The sequence below is a fragment of the Sardina pilchardus genome, chromosome 6, assembly GCF_963854185.1.
Source record: "Sardina pilchardus chromosome 6, fSarPil1.1, whole genome shotgun sequence".
Classification (NCBI taxonomy): domain Eukaryota; kingdom Metazoa; phylum Chordata; class Actinopteri; order Clupeiformes; family Clupeidae; genus Sardina; species Sardina pilchardus.
Genome location: NC_084999.1, coordinates 19,820,886 through 19,848,488, shown reverse-complemented (window position 1 = coordinate 19,848,488; position 27,603 = coordinate 19,820,886). Strand labels below are relative to the sequence as shown.

Genomic DNA, 27,603 nt, shown 5'->3' with positions numbered 1-27,603 from the left:
AGTCAGAGTGTGGGGAGAAATTGTGCAGGTAGCAGATTTTCCAAGATAGCAGTGCTTGCTGGTGAAATTTGGACAAATTAATTGGAAGTTTGGATACCAGCAAGGCCATTTCAACCTAATGAGTTTACTAGTGAGGCGCAAGAAGCATAACTAGTTAACTTGTAAGGGGCAAAATGTCCACTAGTTAGTGATGGAAATTTCAACTCTATCTGTTAGCTAGTGAGGTGCATAAAGAGTCACTTGATAACAAGTAAGGACCAAGGCCAGGTTTCCCAGATTCGTTAAGAAGCTCTTAAGTGCTAAGAACTTCTTAGGAACGCTCTAAGAACATTCTAAGAATGCTCCTAAGAAGTTCTTAGCACTTAAGAGCTTCTTAACGAATCTGGGAAACCCAGCCCAAATCTCTAGAGAGGATGTTTTAAACAGTAACATCTAACTAGTAGTTACGGTTCTACGGTTACGCTTATGCTATTTGGCAGACGCCTTTGTCCAAAGTGACATACAAATAAAAAAACAATACTATAATAAATCTAACTGTGAACAAATGCAAAAACTGGTCAGACTAACTAGGGAGAATAGCAATAAAACAATAAACAATATGAATTCCTAGCAAACCAAATTAAAATAAACAATGAATATGGGAGAATAGTAAATAAACAATAAAGTCATTCAATCAATCATATAATAACAATAACTATGGCATGTTAAGCAATATAAAACAACGTCAATTTAATTAACAGCCTAATGAAAACAAAATAACACTGTAATATACAAATCATAAGCATAAGAAGCGCTTAATGAACTACAGTGTAAGTGCATATTGAACAAGCTAGTAAAACACCTACAGTAAAATCATACACTAGTTGACGACCTGGGCATAGTTAACTAGTATGGCGATAACATTTCTATTAAACATTCAAGCTAAACATTTCACTAGTTAGCTAGTGCACATGAGACACTTTGGGTCATTTTGCACCTTATTAGTTCACAAGTACAGTGCAAACACATTGTAACTAGTTAAATAGTGCACAATTCAGCATTTACTGTACTAGGTAGTAAACATTATGTGGCCTCACGTGAGGTGAAACACATTCTTACTAGTTAACTAGTAAGCATAATGGCTTTCAGTTGTTAACTGGTGAGTAACAGAAGTAGAATAGACACTACACCCAAAGTCTTACATGGCAGTAAACGTATACATCACTTCATTTTGAGTTCAAAAAAGAGTTGAAAACAAAATCAAGGACACCACCAGGATTACTGGAGAGAAGGACATCTTGGAACTGGCACTGCAAAACAAAGCAAACAAATTACATTCTAACACAGCATTGCTTAATTTATCACATAATAAGTAACATCATGGTTTTCAACTACATTCTGATAACATGACAGCTAACAAAATATTTTGTGGCACTGCATTATACAGTACAATAACCACATTTCGCAATACCTGAACATGTAATATGTTTTCACTTCAAAACAACTCCCGGATATAATATGCTGTGTATGCAATACAATATATTATAAGTTTCCCCACATTTTGCAATACATTATTGTCATGGTGTTAATGAACAAATGTCGGAGTTGAGATTTTTTGATGAAAAGAATGTGGTGCATTGAAACCCTTTGAGGACCAGGCTAATTTAAATACCTTTAAATACCTTTAATCGCTTTGTTCATTGTAAGGGTCATAACAGTTGAGTGGTTCAAAATACCCCACACCCAAACTAGATGTACAGTTAAGCCCAAAATTATTAGCCCCCCTTATGAATTCAGACATAATCCTTTGTTTATACATGAAAATTACCATTTCCAAAAACGTGCCTAGTTTATATAATTACAGAAGCGCAAAGACAGTATGCCCACAAAGTTTGATGATCATTGTTTACTCATGCTCTGATTTGTGACAAGAAAAGCAAGAATTGACATGTTCAAAATTATTAGCCCCCAGACCATTAATAGTCAATAGTGTAGCCTTTCTATGCTTCAACTGACAACAACTTCTTTGAATAGTCTTTTACTAGGTTGGCACATATCTCTTAAGCACTCCAGCTCGTCCAAACTGCATGGTTTTCTTGTATGGACTCTTGCTTTAAGCACGTGCCACAGATTCTCAATGGGGTTGAGGTCTGGTCTCTGTGTAGGCTATTCCAGCACCTTGATTTTGGTATCCTTTAGGGCGTTATAGACCACTTTTCACTATGCTTTGGGTTATTATCATGCTGAAGGACCTGGTGGTGACCTAAGCCTAGACTAAGAGCAGGCGTCTTGATGTTATCCCTCAAAAGGTCAACATAATCTTTCTTTTTCATGATCTCATGCACCCAAACAAGGCTCCCTGTGCCTGAGACAGCAAAACAGACACATAACATGATGCTCCCACCACCATGCTTCACTGTGGGAACTGTATTTTTATGGTTGTAGGCCTTCCCTTTTTTCGCCAAACATAGGCAACATCCATGTGCCCAAACAGCTCCAGTTTAATGTCATCAAACCAAAGGACAGTTTTCCAAAACTCATTTTTAGCTTTTAAATGTGCATGGGCAAAGTTCAGTCTGACTTTGAAGCACCCCTTTTGGAGTAATGTTTTTTTTCTCAGCCGATCACCTTGGAGGCCTCCACAATAAAAATCCCTCGCTACTGTCTTCCTCAAGACTTTAACTCCAGAGGTCTCAAGGTCAGCAACTATCATTTTGGCGGATGTGCAGGGTTGCTTGCTAACATCCCTGATGATTTTTCTCTCTAGATAGAGATATTTAGCATTTTCATCCACACTTAGGTTTGTTATGCACAAACTTGGAACTCTTTGTACTTTGCAATAATGCCTTGCACGGCTGTTCTACAGACTGTGAAGCATCTAGAGATTACAGTATAGCCTTTCTCCATATTATAGGCCTCAATGATGTTCTTTCTGAGGTCCAGACAGATTTCCTTTATCTTCAGTATGCCTGTAAAGGCAGTCCCCTCTCAGACAGGTGTTCAAGTGCCTGTAGGCCTGTTCCTTGAAGTCTTTAGGTAAACAATCAATGCTGGTTGGGTGTTCTGGTGTTGTCTGGACATTAACTAACTGCAAAGGTGTGGCTTGAAAGGTGACAGGTTGGTCGTGTGTGTTTAAAAGCAAAAAAATCACATGGGGGCTATTAATTTTGACCACTCCACTTTTCACACAATTTGAGATTAAGCATTCCTAATAATATATTAACACTCCAAAATGCACCAGATTCTACATAATAACACTGGCGAATGTTTGATTTTTAAAATTTGATCAGGGATGAAACATTTAGGGAGAATTTTAGAGTAATGTTCCAAAATGTCAGGGGGGCTAATCATTTTGGGCTTAACTGTACCACATAACAGTACAAAATATGACCGCCACTCAGTTCTGCACATTCTCTCCACAAAAATAAATTACGCTTGTGAAATTGATATGCATATATCTCCTTCTCTTGCAGCTCATGTGAGTATGTGTGTATGTAAGGTTGTTGTGTTTGCGTGTCTGTATGTGTGGACGTGTGTGTGTGTGTGTGTGTGTGTGTGTGTGTGTGTGTGTGCGTAAGTGTGTGTGTTTGTGTTTATGTGTGCGTGAATGAATGTGTGTGTGTGTGTGTGTGTGTGTGTGTGTGCGTGCGCACACGCGTGTGTGATGGTATCATCTCAAACCAACAACCCTTCGCTCAACACCATCATCTACAGGCTGATGAGTGTACAGTCACTAAATGTACACAAAAATAATTTAGGACAATTATTTTGGGGGTTATTGTCAATAAATAATGAATTGACAATCACATTTGGTCAAGTTATTGTATAATCTTACCTGCCATCCTCTGTGGTTGAAATGTCCGCCTCTGTAGAAGTAGTAGTAGTTGTTGTTGTTGTTGTTGTTGTTGTTGTTGTGCTAATGAGGGTTGGGATTTGGCAAAATCAAAAAAATAAATGAATGTGCTAAATGGTCATTTAAACACATAGGGATGCACCGAATTCTGATTCTTAACATTCTGTCGAATTCTGTATCCAAGATTAGGCCGAATCCCGAACCGATACCGAATCCCAGTAATATCTGTGATGTATGCATAAATTCAGTAAACATTACCAAAAACTGTGAAATTGGAAAATTACATTTACAAGATTGTTTGATAGAACAAGGTTCGGCAGAATCTGAAACCCATCAAAAAGCTTAAGATTTAGCCGAATCGGAAACTGAACCTTGAATTCGGTGTACCCGGACACAAAAACATGAATAACAAGTATTGTTCACCTGTCCATCAAGAACAATCAAAAGAAGAAATATTTAGAGGTTTAAGCAGCTACATATCCTCAATAATGGGATATGTATCCATGGCAAGTAAATACAATTGTATCAAACATTTTCTGAAAACAACTCAGTTACTCAGTTGTGAGCTACCCTTCGCCACCCATTAAATTCAAGTACTGATGCTTGCCTTAAAAGTACAGTAATTGCTGAGTCTGCTCCCACTTGTCTAAATGCTTTTATACAGGCCTATGATCCCCCTAGCCTGCTGTGTTCCCCTGCGGAGTGACTTCTGCCACTGCAACTCCCAAACACACATAGGAATGGATGGACTGGGGCTAAAAAATGCCCACACAAGTCCATACATTCCAGAGGTCCAATCTCAGATTGGAGCAGAGCAGCAATCTAGACTATTCAATGATGTAGGAATCCAGAATCCAGTATTTAATCTGTTGAGGGTCTTTTCCAACATTATTCCTCAGAAGTAGAATAACAGCCATTTTATTGGCAACGCAAGGATTTTAAAAGTATTAAATAGAAATGCCAATAATAGTGGCACATGTGCTTGTTAAAAAAAACATGAAAAAAATCGCAAAAATGTGCTCCCATTGCCTTTAATTTTTTCACATCACAGAATTCTGATTATTACTAAAGGGAATGTGATTTACAGTACTAATGAATTGACAATCACTTTTTGTCAAGTTATTACATACTGTAATATAGTGTCACATGGGGTTTTATGTTTTTACCTGCCATCCTCCGAAGTCAAAACTTCCAGTAGTACCGGTAGTTCAGTAGTAGTTGTTGTTGTTGTTGTTGTGCTATTGGGATTTTGGCAAAATCAAAAAATAATATACATATATGCCAAATGGCAATAATAACACAAAGGGATGCACCAAATCCTGATTGTTAAGGTTCAGCTGAATACCGAATCCTGTATTTAAGATTTGGCCAAATACCGAAACGTGTGGTGGCCTTACGTGGGTAAGGCCACACCACACATCCAAATAGGTGCCCTTCATGACCCACACGCTGTCAGTCTCCATAGGTTAACATGGCAAAACTCTACTCCCTACCTGATAGCCCCAAATATATTAACATCTAAAACTTCTGAATGTCTCGCCTGCATAACAAATAGTATAAACACAGATATGAGTGAATTTACTTAGACAAATAAATTCGGTAACACTTTATATTAAGACACGAATATTCACCATTAATTAGCTGCTTACTAACATGTATATTAGTAGCATACTAGCCATTTGTTAGTCATTATAAGTCACTAATTAATACCTCATTCTGAAAGACCTTATTCTACCCTTACTAGACCCTTAATTAAGAATTTCCCCTATGTAAGCACCTAATTACCCCTTATTCATATTTATTAAATACCTTGTTGCATATGAATTATGACCTAAATATGCATGGCTCAGTATGGGGCTTGTACGGTGGTAGTACCACAATAACAGTTATTCACCCCAAATAATACTTATCAAAGATGGTCTATTCAAATGGAACTAGACACTAAACCACAAGTGCTAATACAGTTAATAACTGTGAATAGGAGGCAACTTTATTTTAGGGAACACATGGGGGTCAATAAGGGCCAAAGTAATTGTTAATTAAATGTGAACTAAGACCCAACTTTAGAATCTAGGGAACATATTTGGTATTATAAATACTTAATTAGTTATTTGTACACCATTAGCACTTGTAGTTTAGTGTTTAGTTCCATATGAATAGACCATCTTTGATAAGTATTATTAGGGGTGAATACGGTATATGATTTATTTTCCTTCAGAGAAACACTCTTTGGTCACTGGAGTTACATTTTAAATAGAAGAGTGCCAATAATTGTCGCACGTGTGCTATTGTTAAAAACAATAAATTACATCACAGAATGTCGCAGATTAGTAAAATATTTAGGTGTTATTGTGACAATTTATTACATACTGTCAAGTTATTACATAATGCAGTCACATGGTGTCTAATGATTTTACCTGACAGTGCTGCCATCCTCTGTGGTGGAACCTCTGGATGAGATTAAATAAAAGTTAGGTGTCTATTATATTATGGGTGATCAACTAGACCATAAAAGAAGTTTATTAAAGGCAATTGATTTGTTATGGTATCATTGATATGCCATGATTATATACCATGGTGATATAAAATGAATATCTTCAATGAATCTTAACTATCCCAACCTTGAAGTTGCATCAAATGCGCATGAAAGTGAATCATTTTGAAGAAGATCTGATATATCTAAAGAGAAAAGAATAGTGAAAAATTAAAGCAGGGGCGTAGCCAGAAATTATAATTAAGGTGTTCCTGTGAGATTTTAGGTGGTCTCTCAACTCAGTGAAAGTGAGGGGCGCAGAGACATGACAGGTGACCTGGAAATGTAGACACTCTCACTCTATAGTCTATCACTGCTCTCAAAATGAACGTGATTGCATAATGACAATCAAAAAGCTGTCAAACACGGTACTAGCCTGTATGTGGTGTACCCCTCTGCTTTAATCTTATATCTTGACGTGTTTATGTGGTGCTATCAGAGCAAGATGTTACAGATGGTGCATGACGTGCCATGAGTGGGAAATCCTTGAAAAGGCATACTCACCTTTCACGTCAAACAAAAGATAAAAGTCCCCGCCCTTCAGGATAGATCTGCCTCTAAGTCTGTCCAGGGTCATGAAAGTGGTCCAGCCGAAGGGTTGGTTATAATACTCAGTTTCACCATTTTCATTGGTCTCGTTCAATCCAGTAACACTGGGATTAGTCCAGACACCTGAAAAAAATGAACACCTGTGATTTGTATGTTAGTTACAACTTTGGTTTATTGTTAAATATTAAAAGTACATTTTGTGTCGTTTTTGTATGTCGCTTTGGACATAAGATTCTGCTGAATACCATAACCATAACCGTAACCATCTTGTAAAAACTATTGTATTTTATATGAAAGAAAAATCTTGAATTAAACAGGCTTAAAGGTGCTTTCTACAATGTTGGGTCACATCACTTCTGTTAATGTTGAAACAAAACAGAGAGCTAGCTCACCCCTCCCTCCCTCCCGTGCAACTGAAACTGTCCAAAACTCGCATCTCATCAATAATTGTCTGGAACCGTTTGTTTCATGTTCCAGGCTGGACCAGGCTGTTTTTGTTGCCTGTCCACAGAGACTACATTTTGTTCAGTGTATAGACCTCTGAAGTTCGCCTACAAAAAAGCTACCATCTTTGCCCAAATAAGGAGATCTTGAGATTTTTTCTATGGGAAAATAACATGGGGATTTTCAATTATCGCACCTGTTAAATTCTGTGTGGTAAAGCTGCGCTGTTTGGACATGCGTTGCCTAACGTCAGGGGTCTGGTCCAGGGCAAGGAAAGTCATCTGCCTCCACTCCAGAGGCCACTGAAGCTGGTCATCAAAATCCCCAGACACCAGACGAATTTGTACTGAGATACTTCTGCTATTCAGAACTAGTATTATCTGATATCTATAGCCATCACTGGTATAGTATGATGGACTGTATAATGTCTTAGGTGCACTGGTAATCATAAGTTGTTCTAAGTTCCTGATCTGCCATGTCTGATGAGGGCATTCGGTCTCTGACAGGTTGATGTCGTCCACAGAGAAGCCACCACTGGACTCTCCTGTTCCTTTGCGGGCCTCAAACTCCACCTGAAACATCTTAGTGGCATTCAGAGGAACATAGTGGAGTTGCCAGTTATCAGCTGGAGAACCTAAGAAAGATGAGAGGAAGAGGTATCTTATTCAGTTTCAACTTCTCACAAGATAGGCCTTTATTTTCAACTTTTCTTCAATGTGATTTCAACAATTGTGGAAAGTCACTCACACACACACACACACACACACACACACACACACACACACACACACACACACACACACACACACACACACACACACACACACACACACACACACACACACACACACACACACCATGTACTGTATACAGTATGCATTACACAACAGCCTATGTTTTGCTGTAGTAATGTTTTTTCACACGTGCAACTAAGCAACAATCACCTGTAATCTGGCTCATGAGTCTGCGAGTTCCAGTGGTGTCATTTTCGCTGTCATACTCAGTAATCCAGATGTTGAGCTGATCAGTTTCATTCCCACTATTGTAATACACAAACTCAAGGCACTGGACCTTGCAGGTTCTCTTAGGAATCAACCTCCTAGTCTGTAGTGTGGGAAAGGTCCCTGTTCTTACTGCTGTGCTGACATGCATGAAAAAGCTTGAATCTACATTTGTTGGAAAAAAAGTAACAAGAAATGAGTAATCAAACAAATGATGGATTGTTTCAAGCTTGAATCTTGTTTTTGATGAGGTGTTATGATTGTAGTGGATGAAAAAACCTTTTTAATGTTTAAAGGAGAACTCAGGTCATTATTAACATAGACATTTTTAACATAGACAAAGGTCACGAATACAGTTGGTCGGTCGATTCATGCTGCCAATGGCAAGTACAGCTACTATACGTGGCGACAAAGCTATGCTCCGGGGGCATCAAACTGTGCCTTTGTGCCTTTTAATTGACTCCAAATGTACTGTAGCTACTATTTGTACAGGCAGTCACATACTACCGTTTCCTTTTGCTGTTTGCTTGCATACCAAAGTCAAGCTCATGCCTTTTCCCACATTCCCATATTGGCCGCGTTTCCCAAACACGTTAAGAAGCTCTTAAGTGCTAAGAACTTCTTAGGAGCGCTGTAAGAATGTTTTAAGAACGCTCCTAAGAAGTTCTTAGCACTTAAGAGCTTCTTAACAAATCTGGGAAACCCGGCCATTGTCATTTAGCGTTATCCTATTGGGGAGAGGGAATTTGAAAGACAACTGTTTACCCCTCCCCTCCGATTGAGCCCTGACTACGGTGAGTTCCCAGACCCTACATCTTGATGTGGTTCTGGCTCGTCAGGCTATGCTTTTCTAGTTCATTTCTGCATTCATTTATTTATCAGTCATTTGTGGTCCTCCATACTGTAGATCCAGTAACACTACTGCTGCTGTGCCAGCTCAGCAATCATATGGACTGTTTCCTTGTTGCTACATAGTCATTAATATTAATATAACCATTGTAATGCAATTACATACTTTTCCCGTTTTGGTCTCAGTGGAAATGGGAAAAGACATGAGTTCAATATGGACTTTAGGCCACAAGAAGCGACCAAGGGAAACAGAAGTATGTACTGTATGTAACACTGGATTTATAGATTGGGATTAATATGCCATTTTATAAGGACCCTGTTCATGTTCCACAGCACTTTAACACCGTTTAGGTGATGGCTCCTAAGTATCCAACACTGGGATAGGAGTCTGATACTGACCACATTTAATAAAACCGATGTCAACAGCTGAACAAAAAATCATGCTTCAGCTGGGAGCATTGTGACACTAATCATAGATACGACAAAACATATCTTTAGATGTGTGTTTGAACATTACTTTTTGATGTTGTGCCCAGGTAGGTGTGGTCAGATTGGGGACCTCCATCAGCTTGGCTCACTCTCTCCCATCCAGTTGAAGTCATCTCACACATGTCCTCATCAAAGCTGCAGTGGTCCAGGAAGGAGATTGAGTCATCTGGGAACGGAATTGTGACTTCAGTCATTAACTAATGCCCTGTTGTTTAACATCAGATGAACATTTAAAATAATCATTACGTTCTGTTTAGAAAGAAGAGGACAGATAGTTTATGCTATAAAAAACAAATGAGTGCTTACTACATCCATAGAGTCTGTTGAGCTCCAGAACATCAAGGGAGCTCATGTCCTGTCGCTGACCAATCACATCTTGAAACTCTGCGTCCTTTGTGATGATAGTTGGTTCTCGTCCATTACTGAAGGCATATTGTCCATAGTGCATCACAGACCAGTAGTCGTATGGAGTGCCTTGGGTGCTGGTGGTGTTGCTGAGCTCTTTTCTAAAATTATACCTTTTGTCTGTTGAGTCACAAAATCAATTCTATCAAAACAGACATGAACATCGATAGTCTGAGGTAAATTGATTTGCCTCGGGTGTACTCTGGAGTGGGTAAGACTGTTTTAAGTACAGTAGCAGGCTAGCACATACTGTTGAGCCTTGCACTAGCATATTCCGCAACAAGAAGGACTGGATGAAATGTGCTGAAAATGGTCTCCACTCATTAATACCACACTGGCTAACTTGTAAATGTGGTCTTACAGTATGTCCAAAATTCAAACTAATAATAAAAAATAATTTACCAACAAAATGAAAATTGATCAGGGAGTGTACTGTCAGATGCCAGACTAGTATCTCAGTGTAATTAAAATGAACAGAGATACTAAGTGGGTGGGGCCAGGCCACATTCACGTGTTAAGCATTGATTTCTGTGTATGCTACTTTAGGAATCTGTGAAAACAAGTGATTTCTACATATCTAGGGTTGCCAACTTTAAGAAAATAACACAAATGCATGTGAAAACATGCACATCAGAGGCCTGCTTTACTAATGTTAGACATAATTACACTAGTTCATTGCTTTTGCGTGGTTGCATGAGAAATGCTGACGAAAACAACAGCAATTGGATGTTTCCCTCATGCAAGCATCATGCTCAGGTAGGCAAATGGAGAAAGGATGTATATGCTTTTTAATGAAATTTCATTTGAATTCCCGAATGTAAGGATTCAGGAAACACAATACCACCACTTATTGTATGGTTCTCTAGCTGTTAAATCACATCAAATTAGCAAGCTTTTCCTCCTGATTGCAGAAATGTTTGTTTGCTTTTTCTGTCGGTCCGCAGTTGCTTGAATTGCGCAGCAAATGATAAGGTGAAGCACCGGGCCTAATTTCCTCGTGGACCACCAGTCTCCACTTTGCGCGGCTCATAGTTTGAGAAACGCTGCACTAATGTGTCGTTAGGGTGTAGATCTTTAGATTTTCCCCCCTGTGTGTTTTTCATTGTAGTGTGTGTGCTTTGAGCATTTTCTAAAAAATACGGAACAAAGTGCGTCAAATACGGGATGATTCCGTATTATACGGAACAGTTGGCAACCCTATATCTTAACAGGGCAAGCTGAGGCCTTTTGCTTGATTAGAGCATGAAATAGTACGTATTAACTGTCAGTCAGCTCTCTCCATAGCACATAACTGAGTCAAACCTTCTTGAATGTTCTCCCACTTGATTGTGACATGATCATCTCTATCATATCTGGACTGCTCATGCTGGAATCCCAGAGCATGGAGAAGCTCATGCTCAACTATACTGATGTCATCACAGGAAGGGCCGATGGAAAGTGGTTGTTCTTCAAAATGTCTCCCAACATATGACCAACAACTGAAAGAGGGACAGGATGATCAACTTCTATGCATGTCAGACCAAAAAGTAAAATGTTTTATTTAACAGAAATGTAATGGATTATACCCTGATTGCTTTTCAATTGAGATGTGGAATGATTCGTTTTGCCTGGGTTTGAATTCGATGCAAGTTTTAAGTCTGAATTGTTCAAAAGCCCGCAAAATGATTCCTTTGGCATTCATATCTATATGCAGTAAATGGGTAAACCACCAATGAAACAACATAATAAGTAAAAATGTGAAAGTGGAACAATGTCATCATTCTATATAAATTATTTTGACATTACTCACCAAGAGAGGGGTGTAACACATAGGGCACTGGCAACTCCCAAAGATGTTCCTTTCCCAAAATAGAGCTCCTCTGTTTAAACTGGAGACAGGAGATTTGTTATTTTGATACCCATTTATGACCCTTACTATTTCAGTTGGTAAAATATAAGGTATAAAAGATTCACTGTGACATCATACAGTACCCTTCAGAATTATTGGCACCTTTGCTAAAGACGGCTGAAAAGGCTTATAAAAAAGAATGTTAAGACAAGATAAGAAATAACAAACAACGGTCCCAGAATGGAACCTTGCGGTACCCCCACAGAGCATGCTCTTAGGGATGCTGTTCTGTCTTCGGGTTGAATGGTGGCCATTTCACTTCCACCTAGTATCTGTGAGCGGAAAACCCACCCTTGCAACTTTGTGCCGGGCGGCGGGCCGGTGCACTTACAAACAGAAAGTCTTGCAGCCTCGCAAATCATCCTCATGAAAAGGTGAACTGACCGATTGAGGAGTGTAAATAATAGTGTATAATATGAAGCTGTATGGAAGCTTTGCAGAGAAACTTGCCAGCGTAAAACGAGAAAACAGTGAAGAAATCGCCAAACCTGCATAATTCCTCTTTAAAGGAGAATTCCGGTGTGAAATTGAGCTTAACTGTACCGAAACATGTTAAGGTGTACTCACACGTGTTGTAAGACGCACCTTCGCTCACCCCCAGCATTCCGAACTCCTCCGTTTTCAGCCTAGCTTGCAGTAGGCTTGAATCTATTAGATTGGGCATCACGTAGCCTATGCAGCTAAATCGCTATTTTTAAACCATTAAAAAGGTTCCAAGTAACTCCACACTGCATTGGTAGACTTCTGAGGGTCCTGACATTTAAAACGAGATACTGAGAACTTTGGAAATGCACAGGAAGTTTATTAAAAAAGACTGTTTACAAGCAGTGCCTTCATAGAATCTCTTCACTGAAGCTCTGAAGCTAGCCCCGACTGAGCAAGCTCAAACCAGAGCCCAGGGAGAGCCGGTCCACTCGCTATTAACTCCATTGTACCTGCAGTTCCTGTTGCAGTTCCGATAGGGGCGATCACGAGCAAGTGCAAAAACAATGGGGGTCTATGGGGCTAGACGGCTAAATTGGTCTGTTTCACCTGATTGTCATCGAAAGTTGAATGAACAATTACTTATGGCCCTTTGGTTTTTCATAGGCTTGGTCGTTGTTGCCCATAACACACTAGCATCCTGCTAATGAATGACGTCATTGACACGTTTGAAAGGCTTTTTAGAACAATCAAGGGACTTACAAAAATCTAATACTCAGCTGTGTGTATTTTCTTTGACCCTCCTTTCGCATGCAATATTCCAATTTCTACACAAAAAAATATATCCAGAGAAAAGTGGATTTTAGGAGAAACTCCATTCACCTCCATTCATCCTCCACTTGCTCGCGATCGCCCTCTACTTGCAGTACCATAAGGAAGCATTTAGAGAGTGGTCGTTCTCCCCCTATTAGACATTCAAGAAAAACTGTGGTTTGAACTCAAGAAGAGGGTGCACATGAGATGATCAAGGACTCCAAAATCCCTTCCAATGTGCTTTCAAGTCTTATAAGACATTACAAGAGAGGACTTTTTAAAAGAGATCTCTTGTGACTTTTTTCATGTGGTAATGAACTCAAAATGATTGTAAGTTTGTCCTTTATTTGCTGGATAAAGACAAAATGTGATAAACAGTAGTGGTTATTTTTTAATCAGCCTTTTTCACTTAAATAAGGGTGCCAAGAATTCTGGAGGGTGCTGTATGTCTGTATTTGTTGAACCAACAAAATTATCTGTATATATCTGTATTCACAGAAATATACAGATACAGAAAATACAATATACAGAAAAAAACGGAAAAGGATGTGTCTTAAGTCAGAAATTGTGTTAAATTGGGCAGATATTTCCTTTTGCAACCTACCGGTAATATAATTGGGAATATAATTGTTGACTAATGTGTGACCACCACTCCTAAATTATCTTATTAACAATAACTCATTGTTAGGGATATGATGCACTTTCAACTGCATAACAAAATAGAAACCAAAAATGTCCAAATCAGTCAATGAATAGTGAAAATGAAAAGAGAAAACTTATTGGATTAGGCCTACATTATTGTTATTGTCTGATTTCAATCTGCTTCATCCCTTTTCAGTTTTTTCTGTCTTTCATTATTTCTTTCTTTAAAGAGACCCTATGCAACTTTTTCATAGCCATAAAATCGCTCAGAAATCGTTGTTTTGCTTGACTGACCAGTTTCATCGAAAACAGTGATATTTCCTCCCGCCCCCAGTGTCCCTATCCGCTATTGCAACCTTGCAGTTTCTGCAGGAGACGATCGCTCCTTGTTTACATCTGGAAGTCTGAGACGCGTAAGGAACAAGAAGAACCGCGCTTGTAATTTATATATTTATATAGATGTAGCCTGCAGCGGGAGCTGACTGCTGATTCAGGAGTGGGGGCTTTACTTTGACAGTGACGTACGTGCATGAGCAATAAAGTCTCGTGCCGATAGCAAAGTATCGTTTGTTCCCGTTTGGCATTTGCTGGTAGGCCTAACCAAGGGCAACACCTGTGCACTGCATCGTCGCTGGTAGCATCGTGGTGTTTTAGAGGATTCACACAGGTACGCTATGTATGTTTGAGCAGACATAGAAATATATTTTAGCTAGTCATAGTTGAGTGTTTTTAACTTAATGAATGCTTCTAGACTGGGCGTGTAGTAACGTTGACGGACAAGTGCTATGCCAAGCGAACACTGGAGATTCCGTAGCCTACTCTTTGCTGTGGCCATTAGGTATGAACCGTTGCTTTATCCTAAGTGTGCGAACTATTATCCTTTCGATTCAGTTGTCACAGTTGCTGCTTTTGACAACTGTTACAGTTCGAGCTGTGTCTGTACGGAGGTATGCGGAGGTTGGGAATTCACTTCCATGCTGTTGCCGTGATCGAGCAGGTACACACTTTTGAAGTTTACACATACTGCATTCGCAGCGTGTAGTGGTGTTTTACTAATCATGGCTGTATCTGTTTTAGGAACGACTGTGCTGGTAGTGATAATAGCCACTGTTTTGTTTTGGTTAATTTTCGTTTTACTTGCGAGTGCCATACTCCGTCTTGATATTGTGTTTGGTAAGCCTACAGACCGCCTGTTACATCGTGACAATCTATTTGATGTCTTCATCTCCAAGAGCATTTCCACACTGGTAGTCTAATTACTCCGAGGGCATAGGGGTCTATACCTTCGGCAGTGTTAGTGCACATTTGCTTGTATATCATAGACTGAGCTGATTCACACAGGAGCTAACATATTTACTTGTATAGGCCTATCATAGACTGAGCTGATTCACACAGGAGCTAGCATATTTGCTTGTATATCATAGACTGAGCTGATTCACACAGGAGCTAGCATATTTGCTTGTATACCATAGACTGAGTGGATTCACACAGGAACTGTTACACTTGGGCATAGGGGCCTAGACCTATGCCTCATGTTGTATTAGTTTAAATTAGGTTTAATACCATTCTTTACCTTGTATCCCCCTACTGTGAACATTCAGCATTCAATGCTTGACAGTGGCGTCAGGCCTTAAACTAAGTCCATCCACATAAGGTTATGACGTAGGCCTCCACACTTATGATTTTGTGCTGTGCTTATGTGATGGGTAGAGCCATAGAGGGGGGAGAAGGCTAGAGGGTCACCTGATTTAGTCACCTGACGTTTTATCCACCTGACGTTGATTCACATGACCCGCGGTAACAAGTAGACGGCTACTAGGTTGCATGGACCAAGCAAGCGACGGCCATGAAAATGTGCTCATCGTAACTGATGTGTTCTCAAAATTCACGCAGGCCTATCCCACCACCAACCAGCATGCAGAAACCGTGGCCAAGACGCTCACCGAGAAGTGGTTTTATTCCTTTGGGGTGCCCAAACGCATTCATTCAGATCAGGGCCGATCTTTCGAAGGTGAATTGCTGAAGCGACTGTGCAGATTGTATGGCATACAAAAGAGCTGGACCACTCCTTACCATCCCGAGGGAAATGGGCAGTGTGAACGCTTCAACAGAACACTCCACGACCTCCTGCGGACACTCCCTCCTAACAAAAAAAGAAGGTGGCCCAAGGCGCTTCCACACCTATTGTTTGCTTACAATACCTCAGTCCATCAGTCTACAGGGCATTCACCCTATGAATTAATGTTTGGACAAAAGCCTCTACTGCCTGTGGATTTCTTGTTGGGCCTAGTGGGAGAAGTCAACAAGTGTTCCCCCTGATGACTGGGTCACAACCCACGCAGAATACCTGGCGGAAGTATACACCAGTGCCAAAAGTCACCTGGAGGCAGCAGCGGCGTCCCGAGAACGACCTGGGCCACCCCCACCGCTTCTGACGGCAGGTACACGAGTATATAGAAAGAGTCATCCCCTGGGCCGACACAAAATACAGGGTCACTGGGATCCCAGGGTGTATAATGTTGTCAAATGCTTTGATGAGACCACTCAAGTCTACCACATCACTCCTGAAGATGGACTAGGCCCAGACAAGAATATACATCGCTCACAGCTAAAAGTGTTGCCGTCCCAAATCCAGCAGTTGAGGGAATCTTCTCCAGACCTGCCAAGGTGTGACGCGGAATATGGGAACGGGAGGCCGGGTAGTGATGAGGAGGAAGACACAGTATGGATCCGGGTGTTACCCGACTCACAACAGGGGATAGCGCCCGGCTATGCAGAAGGTCAAGCTACTATCTTGGACCAGCTGCAGACCCCCACCTCTAAGCCGCAAGCTGATGGCACTCAAGACCAAGCCCTGATAGAGAGGGAAACCGGTGCCAGCAGGGCCCTCCCCGACACCGAAGAACGGTCCCAGAGTCCAACCAGTTCTTAGGAAGACCCACCGAGACGTCCAAGGCGAATACAAGCAGGCCAACACTCAAACCCTTTTAGGTTGCCTCAGTCGGCTACCCAACACCTGGAGGGCCAACAACACTCCATCTACTCACTCACACTCAACTGTTATTTCCGGCCATGGCATTAGCAGGCACCGGGACGGTGGCCTTTTAAAGTGGGGGAATATGTGATGGGTAGAGCCGTAGAGGGGGGAGAAGGCTAGAGGGTCACCTGATTTAGTCACCTGACGTTTTATCCCCCTGACGTTGATTCATGTGACCCACGGTAACAAGTAGACGGCTACTAGGTTGCATGTTCTTTGTTTAAACCACATTGCGCAGCAAACCACAGTGGTGAGAGCAATGTTTCGTCTGACTCTTTTGCCGGCGGTGGTTTACCCGAGCGGGTAAGGGAAGTTTTCTTCTAAAGCTGTTTACGCATATAGTTGGTTAAAATGCTTATCAACATTTCGTATTCGCTCTACTTACAGTACACTGCAGTCTTCCTGCTCGTCTGCTTCCCTGGGCTCCTGTGCAGTATTACCGTCAGGTAGTAAAAGTTTGTTGTCTTGTTCGGAACAAACGTAGTGCTTGACCAACTAATGATTTTGTGTATTTTAATCGTAGTCACTTGTATCCATTGGGTCCGAGCAAAAGGGCAGCCGACTAAAGGCATGCCGTCGCGGGGAGTTTTAGAGGTAAACTAATTAAAGCCATTGTACATTTTAATAAGGGGAATGTGTACGGTAACTGTTGGTATTGAATGTGTAACTTATATATTTGCCTATGTAAACCATGTAGTGAGCAGGAAACTGATTGCAATTGTTTGTTACTTTCAGGAATGATCTGTAGCCACTGTTTTTCCCACCACTGTTTAGCGTTGCATAACTTTGTTCAGTTTGATGCCCCTTCCACACTGGTAGCTTGTTTGACACCCAAGCATAGCATTAGCCTATTGATAGAATATCCACACTGGTAGCTTGAAGCGTATTAATATTCTATCTACACTGGTAGCTTGCTTTGTATAGCTAAGCATTACTGTTAGTCCATCCACACTGGTAGCTTGTTTGGTATCCAAGCATAGCACTACTGATAGTTTATCCACACTGGTAGCTTGAGGCGTACTGATATCCCATCCACACTGGTAGCTTGTTTGATATCCAAGCCTAGCATCACTGATAGTCTATCCACACTGGTAGCTTGAAGCGTATTGATATTCTATCCAGCATTACTGTTGAACTTCACCATACTACGGCACCAGGCCGGTATTTAGTTGTACACTATTTCTACATTGTGTGAAACCACCTCCAATCTGTGTTTGTTTTCTTTATATTTTGTTGGTGAGACTTATTCTTTTCTTTGATATCCTTTTATCCTCCCCATCATTATTTGTGTGCCCTATTTGGGGGTTTCAATCACCTTTTGAAAGTTATTGTTTTGATTGTTTGCTTTGGGTGTGTGACAGATACCCTGACTAAGACTTGGTGCTCGTAAACATATTGCCTAATTACACTTCTCCTTCCAACGGTTACCGTCACCAGCAACTCAAAAAAATAAAAGAGTTTATTTTTGTACAGTCTCCTCCCTTATTCATTCAGTTGAATACACCTAGTAGGAATTCTGGGAAATCTAGACCTGTGGTTTAGTCATAACTTAATAACTTCAGTCTTGTAGGGTTACACTTATCTTTGTTTTACTTGGTGTGTCATTGCTTTACTTTGGCTTGTGCCATTCCTTATTTGCTGTGAATCACTCTTTGCTTACTTTTCTTTTTTGTGTGTGTCACATTCTTTGTGAGGTTGTTTTTTTTCTGATTTTGTTTCTTGTTTGTACTGTATATTGCTATGTCCCTTTCACCTAGTGACATGGAAGAACAGCTTAAAACCTTGACAGAGCGTTTACAACAGCTACAGGCTGACAATGACCGGTTAAGGGCTAGCTCCAACCCCACACCACATCCTAGTCGTGGTAGTACTTCTGACACTCCTAGTACTGTCCCAGACCGATTTGTGTTTATGCCTAGAGAGAGAAAATGCTCTAGATTTTCTGGCAAATCCTCTGATAGTTTACCAGTGGAAGATTGGGTAGAGGAGATGCGCAGTTCCTTGGAGAGCCGTCATATGTCCCGTGCTGAGCAAGCTTTGTTTATATATGATCATTTAGATGGTGAAGCTAAAACTGAAATAAAATTCCGCCCGCCAGCCGATAAAAGCAATCCTGACAGAATTTTAATCATCTTGGGTGAAATATATGGATGTTCTCAATATATTGGCCCACAAAAATAGTTTTTTCAACGTAGACAGTTAGAAGGGGAATCTATGTGTGAGTATTCACATTCTTTACTATCTCTAATGGAAGTTATTAAGCGAAGAAGCCCTACTGCCATTTCCAATGCTGACCACCTAGTATGTGATCAATTTATTGAACACGTTTGTGATAGTATGCTCCGCAGAGAGTTGAAACGTTCTTTACGGCTAAATCCTGATGTGTCTTTTCTGACTATTCGCAGTGAAGCTATCCGTTGGGTGGAAGAAGGTGATCATACTGGTAATCCAAGGACCCGTGCATACTCCTGTGATACCCAGATAGAGGTGGTGGTTGAGTGTAATGTAGACAGCCAGACTGTTGTAACTAAGTCTACTGATGACTTGACAGAATTGAAAGAATGTTTCTGGAAGCAACAAGCTCAGTTAGATCTTTTATTGAAACATTTTGCTTTGAATACCAACCAACGACCAACTGCTACACCAGCTATGAGTAGACCACCTAGAACGTACCGGTATGATGCGGCGGGAAAGCCTATTTGTAACCGTTGTAATCAAGCTGGACATATTGCAAGGTTTTGTCGAGTGGGGAGGGGGTTGGATGGTGCAGCTAACAGAACTGAACAGCCTACATTTCTGAGCCACAGGGAAACGAATGCCCTCTGATGTAGCGAGTCGAACATCAGGTGCGGGTAATGAGGGCTCAATAGCAACATCTGAATGCATGTCTAAACTCATGGGAAAGTGTCCGCTGGTGGAAGTTGTAATGCAAGGAGTTTCTGTTCCATGTTTATTAGACACTGGTTCGATGGTTACTAAAGTGACAGAAGAATTTTTTCACAAATATTTTTACTCTTTGTCAGATCAGCTCCAACATTGTCACTGGCTTCAACTCAGAGCAGCGAATGGTTTAGAAGTCCCATACTTAGGATATTTGGAGGTGGATATTCATGTTTTAGGTAGATTGCTACCAAAAATGGGGGTCCTGGTTGTTCGAGACTCTTCTGACCTCCACACTAGAACACAGAAATCCAGAGTAGCGGGGTTGTTGGGCATGAACGTCATTAGTCAGTGTTACAATGAGTTGTTTCAGCAACATGGATCTGCTCTGTTTCAGTCCCCTCTTGTCAAATTGGCAGGGGAGGTTTGGAAGCAAGCATTCACTGAATGTCATCATCTTGATTGTTTGCCACCAACGGGTTGTTTGGGCAAGGTGAGGGTAGCAGGACGTACATCTGTTTGTATCCCAGCAGGCTCTTTTAAATTGGTCAAAACAACTAGCAATCAACATTCGACACCTTCAGTTCAGTCTGTCTTATTCGAGCCCTTTGACAATGAACTCCCTTCTGGCATTTTACTTTCTAGAGCTTTTCTTTCTCCTTATCAAGGGCAGATAATGGTACCAGTTGTTAATGCGGAGACGAGAGAGGTCTGGCTACCTGCGCGCATGTTGTTGGGTACCTTGTCCATTGTTGAGCAACAGATAAGCAGTCAGAAAATAACAATTGAAGAAAAGTCTGATGGTAATGAACGGATTGCAGTAGTACAGTCACTAAGCCTAGAATGTAACACCTTGGACCTGTCTAGTTTGTCCTGGCCAACATTGGCTCCTCATCAGGAAAAACATGGCAAAGCACTTCTGCAACGCTATAGCACAGTTTTTAGCCAAAGGGAGGGGGATGTTGGGTGCACAGATTTAATAGAACATGAGATCCCACTGTTAGATGATACACCAGTCCGTCAGCGTTACCGCTGCCTTCCGCCATCCCAGTATGAACAGGTCAAAGCCCATATTCAGGACCTGCTGGATAGAGAGATCGTGAGGGTGAGCTGCAGTCCCTACTCGGCCCCAATTGTAGTAGTACAAAAGAAGGACGGGGCCATTCGCCTATGTGTAGACTACCGCCAACTCAACACAAAGACCAGGAAAGACGCCTGGCCTTTACCATGGATAGAAGAATCCTTGGATGCATTAGCTGGTGCTAAGCTTTTTTCTACTCTCGATCTAACCAGTGGATACAACCAAGTTCCAATGGCAGAAAAAGATAAGCAAAAGACAGCGTTCTGCACCCCATTTGGGTTGTTTGAGTTCAACCGTATGCCCCTCGGCCTTTGTAATGCTCCAAGTTCATTCCAGCGGTTGATGGAGAGCATCTTTGGAGATGAGCGGTACCAGTCCCTGTTATTATACTTCGACGACATAGTTATATTCTCTCCTTCTTTCTCTTCACACTTGCAACGCTTGGAAATGGTCCTGGGAAGACTACAACAACATAACTTAAAGCTTAGGCTAGACAAATGCCACTTCTTTCAGATTGAGGTTCGTTACCTGGGCCATGTTATTTCGCCCCTTGGGATGGCAACGGATCCTGAGAAAATCCGAGCTGTTTCTGAGTGGAAGCGCCCTGTAACGGTGAAGGAACTTAGATCTTTCCTTGGCTTCGCCTCCTATTATAGGAGATTTGTAGATCAGTTCGCAAAGCACGCTGCCCAATTGCAAAGTTTGTGGCCCTGCTTCAAGGCAGCAAGAAGAGACCAGGGAACACCATGTTGGGAGGGAAGTGGGATGAGGCCTGTGAACAAGCATTCTGCACATTGAAAAACAAATTGGTGACTACACCGGTGCTAGCTTATGCTGACTTCACCAAACCGTTTGTTTTAGACATAGATGCAAGCCACACAGGATTGGGTGCAGAGCTCTCCCAAGAACAGGAGGGGAAGAAAAGACCTGTCGCCTACGCCAGCCGAGGACTGCACGCAACAGAATGGAACATGTAAAATTATAGTTCAATGAAATTGGAACTCCTCGGGTTAAAATGGGCGGTCAAAAGTTCAGGGAATACTTGTTGGGGGCCAAGTTTACCATCTTCACCGACAATAACCCCCTGAGCTATTTGCGGACTGCCAAGCTAGGAGCTGTTGGGCAGCGCTGGGTCTCCCAACTAGCCCTGTTTAACTTTGACATCAAGTACCATCCTGGGCGTGTAAACCAGAATGCTGATGCATTGTCCCGCCAACGTGATTGTCCGGCCCCGGTCACAATGGAGGAAGTGGCACCTGGAGTCTCCGTTCCGTCATCTGTTGGCCAACAGTGTTCCACCACCATCTCTCTGATTGATGCTTTCCCGGTGCACCAACCAGTGGACCTAGTGGCGTTGCAAGCAGCAGACCCGGTCATCCGCTCCTTCCTGGTGTATTGGCAGAGAGGTCGACCTCCTTCTGCTGAAGAACGGGCCACCGAAACCAGAGTAGTCTTGGACTTACTTAAACAGTGGAAGAAGATTCGAGATCAAACTAAGTCCATCCACATAAGGTTATGACGTAGGCCTCCTCACTTATGATTTTGTGCTGTGCTTATCTTTGTTTTACTTGGTGTGTCATTGCTTTACTTTGGCTTGTGCCATTCTTTATTTGCTGTGAATCACTCTTTGCTTACTTTTCTTTTTTGTGTGTGTCACATTATTTGTGAGGTAGCCAGTTCTGATTGGCCCTTGTGGAGGCCCTTGGATTGTATACCTGGACCTTGAGCTTTTTATATATTGGAAGTAATAAATTTGAATGTTTTAATGGAGACTCTGTTCTGAACTGGACCTCTTAACAACAACAAAAGAGAATAATAAAATATATATTTTTGTATCAGTCTCGAACTGTTTCCTGCGTGCTTGATACTTTCTAGCTGTAGGTCACATATAGCCTATATATATATACACGCTAAAGCTGTCGGGGAAGCTCTGCAGAGAAATATGCAAGCATAAAACGAGCGAAAACGAAAAACAAAACCGAAACCAGAGATGAAATCGCCAATCCTGGGGTGCGTTTCTAGAAAAGTTAGCAACAGCGTTGTTTAACCACCGTGGTGCGACGCAACTTGCTATCAAACAACGACAGTGTTACACCTGTTTCCAGAAAGCATCGTACCTGTGTCGCAATTCGCTACCTCCGTTGTTCGAACACCGTTGTTCCAACAACGTTGTTGAGGACCCAGCGGCACATTTCATTGGTGGAAAAGGTGTCAACGTATGATACCCCACCCACTAGAAATGCTCCGTCACTGGATGCCTATCACTTGTATTTTATAGATTCTCCTTTCCTTCCTCGATCCTCGTCCTCACTGAATGATAGGGCGGCAACAATGGGATAGAGGACCGAGGATCGAGGAGGGATGTTGAGAGGCACCCACTATGTGTCGACGAGTCTAATTTAAACCCAAAGTGATTCATGCTGGCATTATCATTGCTATCAGAAAAAAACGTAAACCTATGCAAGCACATGAAACAGTTTGCTTAAGCTGTCCAATATATGTACTTATTTGTGTGAAATATCTAAAAAATATCTGTACAAAATATATATGGCCTAGACTAATTACAAATTATCACAATACTAAATCGGTGTCTGGTGGTTCAGCTGTTGCATGTCAGTACATTGCGCGCGCGGCCCAAGTTCGCATCTTACCTCTCCATGTCACTTTTGAGTAAGAGCAGGCATACCACACACACAATAGGTTAGACCCTAAATATATTTAATTGCTTTACATCGAGTGGCCAGGAACACGACATCAGTTTAATAGTTCCACGACATTACTTAGGGTTATTTCCACGTTTCACTAGTCAGAAACAAAAGCATGTGTGATGCATAGGCTACGGGAAAAGAACCTACGATGTTGTGATGATAAGCCACCTGCCTTAACCATTATACTAATGAACGGTGTGCTTGACTCGAGGGTTTGTCAATATCATAACAGTAGCCTACCAAAACGCAAACCAACACACAAATGAACGCAAGGTAACACACGTAGCAAGAATGAGCCCAACGGTATTTTACTTTATATTAGCCTACAGTATAGCGCAATCATTGAGTCACGAGAAAACAACAACTTAGTGATTTTTGGTTGGGCGCTTGTGATTTTTGGTCAGGCGATCTTGCACTGACGACATCACCAACTGGAACTCCCAAGGTACGACACAGGTGCGACTGCCCAGGGGCAGTAGTTCAAACGACCAAACTTTGCGTCCTTGTTTGCGATTGAGAGTTTGAACTACCTTTTCTAGAAACACCAAATTCAAGAACGACGGAGCGAACTCCCAAGATTGCGACGCAAGTTAGCAAACGACGCTTTCTAGAAACGCACCCCTGCATAGTTCCTCTTTAAAAGATCCTTTAGATTTATTTTTGACCTATGACATTCCTTTAGTCCAAAGTGACTTTCGTCAACTATATCACAAGGGATAACATTGTCATTACATTGTCCCTGGAGCAATTTGCTGTAAGTGCCTTGCTCAAGGCAGCTCCTTAACCACTACACTACCACTGCCCCACCACATTTATTTATTAAGCAATAATAATAATCTTTCTGCAATTCGATTCAGTAGGTTAATGGTTTACAATTTGCGTTTATTAGAAAATGGGCAAAATGCCATTGTCTCACCAAAGTGTAGGGTATGCTAGCAGTTCACACTCACAGCAGATGCTCCTAAGGTGTGTTTCACACTAAAAGCTTTAACCTTAATTGTTTAAGTGTGGTTGTCACTTATTTACCATTGAATACTGTCATGCCACATCGCTAGAATATTGAATGAATGAAAGGTTGATTCAGTATCCGTAGCATTATTTGTGCTTATATGTATACAACATTCAGATGTGGGTGCATCCCTCACAGGTAAACACATTGTATGAGATAGTTAAACAGTTTTCTTTTCATTAATTTTACATATTACCTCCATGATGTCACCTTCAAGTAGATTTAAATCTGTAAAGAGAGAGAGTTTTTTTAATAGATGCTACATTTCATGTAATTTATCATGTAATAAATACATAAATAAATAAATACATGCAACTTTCCTTTATTGATTTGTAGTATGTCCAGTTCTTGATCTTCCGTGTCTTCAAAAAGAAAAGATTTAAAGTACAATGTGAATTAGAAGGATGGCCTGTGGAATATAATAGAAACTACAATACCAGCATATGCTTTTGTTGTAACATCAGGTAACTTGCTGACATAACACCTTTGGAATTTTGATGACCTTAAGTTACCTCTGTATTCAGTATGTGGCTGTGGCTGAAAGCAAAAAGGAAAACTGATTTATTTAATTTACTTGTTGATGTGCTAGATGAAAATGACAGAAAAGACTTCTAGAGTTAAACATACGTACGATTGCCATTACTGCTGGGCCTCCCACACTCATTATAAGGCAGATATGCATGTACATCCTCCTGGATAAACACATTTTAACAATACAATCCATTTGATGTTGTTACAGTTACACACTGCCTGAAATTAAATGATAAATCACTGATCATGTTTTATCATTTACCTTTTTAGCCAAGCTACTGTAGGATAACGTATCATTTTGAAACAGGTGACTGACCGGCACTTAAAAGATCTGGTAAGGTTATGAATAAGACTCACCCATGCATTCCTCTGGTAGCCTCTGTGTGCCCTTCTATTTTTTGCAGTCCAAAATCAGCCCAGAGCACACCGGGGAAAAAAGAAAAAAAAACAGACCCAATGCACAGTGTGTCCAGAAGCTACTGTACCAATCTCTCTTTAAAAAGATGCAGTTCTTTGATTTAAACGCAGTGGCGGTTCTAGGGGCGGGGCCACAGTACAGGGGCACTGGCTCCAGCTGAATCTCATTAGCCTCTGAAGTGCCACTGTACCGTCAATTGGTGGCAGTAAAGCACCAGAGCCGTATAGGCTCTGTAATGCTCTACATATAAGACATACAAACATACAGAAGAAGATCTTCATGTGCTTTAAGCAAAGATTGTTAAGGTGGAACAAGATACTTCATGATCAGTAATCACGATAATAGAGAGCAACAGTCGCACCCCTCCTCGGAGCTCAGTTTCCGGAAGTACACTACGTTTCCCATTGTAGCCTACAGTTATAAGTAAAGTGACAAGCATAGGCATGTATTAAAGAGATTTCTGTTAAATACATTTTATTTTCAGTTGTCAAAAGTGGTGGGGACAAAATCTGTGATAACAAGTGCTGGGTACATGTAGCCTACCCAGCGTCGCCGGTTAAAATTAACATGCCTCCGTTTTAAAATAGCGTAGGCCTACACATTTCTAAGTATTCCTACTAGCATATAAATGTAGCCTAAATGTCCATCTTGTCCATCTCTTTTGTCTTCGACTTGACAATAATAGCCTATTAACGGAAATGCGGTCTTGTAATCGTAATGAATGAATGAATTAATCTAAGGTTGCCTATCGAGTCTTTCAGGTTGAACTGAAGGCTATTTCCTTCTGATAGGCCTATAGGCGATTATCTAAAACCATTTTCATTAATTTCAACAATGGTTTATTGAAACGTTGTTTGATTAATTTCGCCAGTCATCACCCTCATTTTAATGATTAAAAGAGACGGATATGCGGAGCATATCTTTGTTTTACTTGGTGTGTCATTGCTTTACTTTGGCGTGTGCCATTGTTTATTTGCTGTGAATCACTCTTTGCTTTACTGGAACAAGATACTTCATGATCAGTAATGTCACGATAATAGAGAGCAACAGTCGCACCCCTCCTCGGAGCTTAGTTTCCGGAAGTACACTACGTTTCCCATTCATTTCTCCAATCTACGTCTGGAACAACGAGTTTTAGACTAAAAAAGGTATGCCTACTGTGTACATATTTTAACTATATCCCATGAGCCTTTTCAAACTTACACATTTCGAACATTGGCAGCGTAACAATAGTTTAAAGGAGAATTCCGGTGTGATATTGACTTAAAGTGTGTTGAAACATGATACCGAGTGTGAGCGTTTGTCTCAGAGCTGATCTCGACCTGCCCCCTGCACTCAGAAATCTGCCGCTAGTTAGCCGATGCTACCAACAGGTTTTCAATGGGGGTGCCTCGGGCATCGGTTTAGCCATGCAAATAAATCACTGTTTTACACCATTTATGAGGCTCAAAGTAGCTCCACACTTTATCTTGTAATCAAGTTGTGATAAGCCGACTGACGAGCACGAACGAACAGGAAGGATAGGGGAACATATTGCAAACATTTTGAGCTTCGTTGATACCGTGTACTCATCATGCTCTTGTAGATTTTATAACTACAGTATATATTTCCTATGGAATTACTTTTCAATATGTTCCTGTCCTTCCTGTTCGTTCGTGCTCGTCAGTCGGCTTATCGCGACTTGATAACAAGATCTAGCGGCAGATTTCTGAGTGGGGGCAGGTCGAGATCAGCTCTGAGACAAACGCTCACACTCGGTATCATGTTTCAACACACTTTAAGTCAATATCACACCGGAATTCTCCTTTAACATGCTTCTATTTTAATCTGACACAAGAAGATGACTATTTATTATGTCAGTACATTCATTTTTGTAAATTGCTTAGCCAGAGTATCCCACCATCATGGTACTTACTGTACATGGCCAGACAATCCCACTTACACAGATATGTGCAGTATATTCTGAGATGCTTGACACTTGGCTAATGCAATGAAAAAACTTTGTAGGATGAATGCATTGCTTTGCTCTATGTCAGTTCAATGTAATAACACAGTATTTGATAAAAAAAAA

At 41.1% G+C, this 27,603-nt stretch overlaps 1 protein-coding gene across 4 annotated transcripts; it reads right to left on the bottom strand.

Annotated features, from left to right (window-relative positions):
* Positions 1-377: 377 nt before the first annotated feature.
* On the bottom strand, positions 378-25,589 carry LOC134082098 (meprin A subunit beta-like). 4 transcript variants are annotated; one of them, XM_062537739.1, is made up of 18 exons: positions 25,472-25,589; positions 25,215-25,275; positions 25,096-25,120; positions 24,906-24,945; positions 24,780-24,813; positions 11,892-11,970; positions 11,668-11,785; positions 11,405-11,580; positions 10,004-10,222; positions 9,726-9,863; positions 8,303-8,524; positions 7,555-7,992; positions 6,870-7,037; positions 6,454-6,511; positions 6,250-6,282; positions 4,999-5,070; positions 3,815-3,895; positions 378-1,289 (listed from the first exon to the last, which is right to left on the bottom strand). In XM_062537739.1, the coding sequence occupies exons 1-18, from the start codon at positions 25,477-25,479 to the stop codon at positions 1,217-1,219; spliced, it is 2,043 nt and encodes a 680-aa protein (XP_062393723.1). In that variant the 5' UTR covers positions 25,480-25,589; the 3' UTR covers positions 378-1,216. The 4 variants fall into 4 exon arrangements, 3 of the variants coding, with proteins under 3 accessions (XP_062393723.1, XP_062393724.1, XP_062393725.1); XM_062537740.1 differs by having other exon boundaries at positions 24,906-25,114; positions 25,472-25,505; XR_009939567.1 differs by lacking the exon at positions 6,454-6,511 and having other exon boundaries at positions 1,244-1,289.
* Positions 25,590-27,603: the final 2,014 nt, after the last annotated feature.

What these genes read in the sequence shown, in the direction of transcription:
- LOC134082098 (XM_062537739.1), bottom strand. An exon ending in GCATTTGATGCAACTTCAAG is followed by an intron (nt 6,283 to 6,453) that starts GTTGGGATAGTT and finishes AATCTCATCCAG; the next exon opens with AGGTTCCACCACAGAGGATG. An exon ending in TTGACTTCGGAGGATGGCAG is followed by an intron (nt 3,896 to 4,998) that starts GTAAAAACATAA and finishes AACCCTCATTAG; the next exon opens with CACAACAACAACAACAACAA.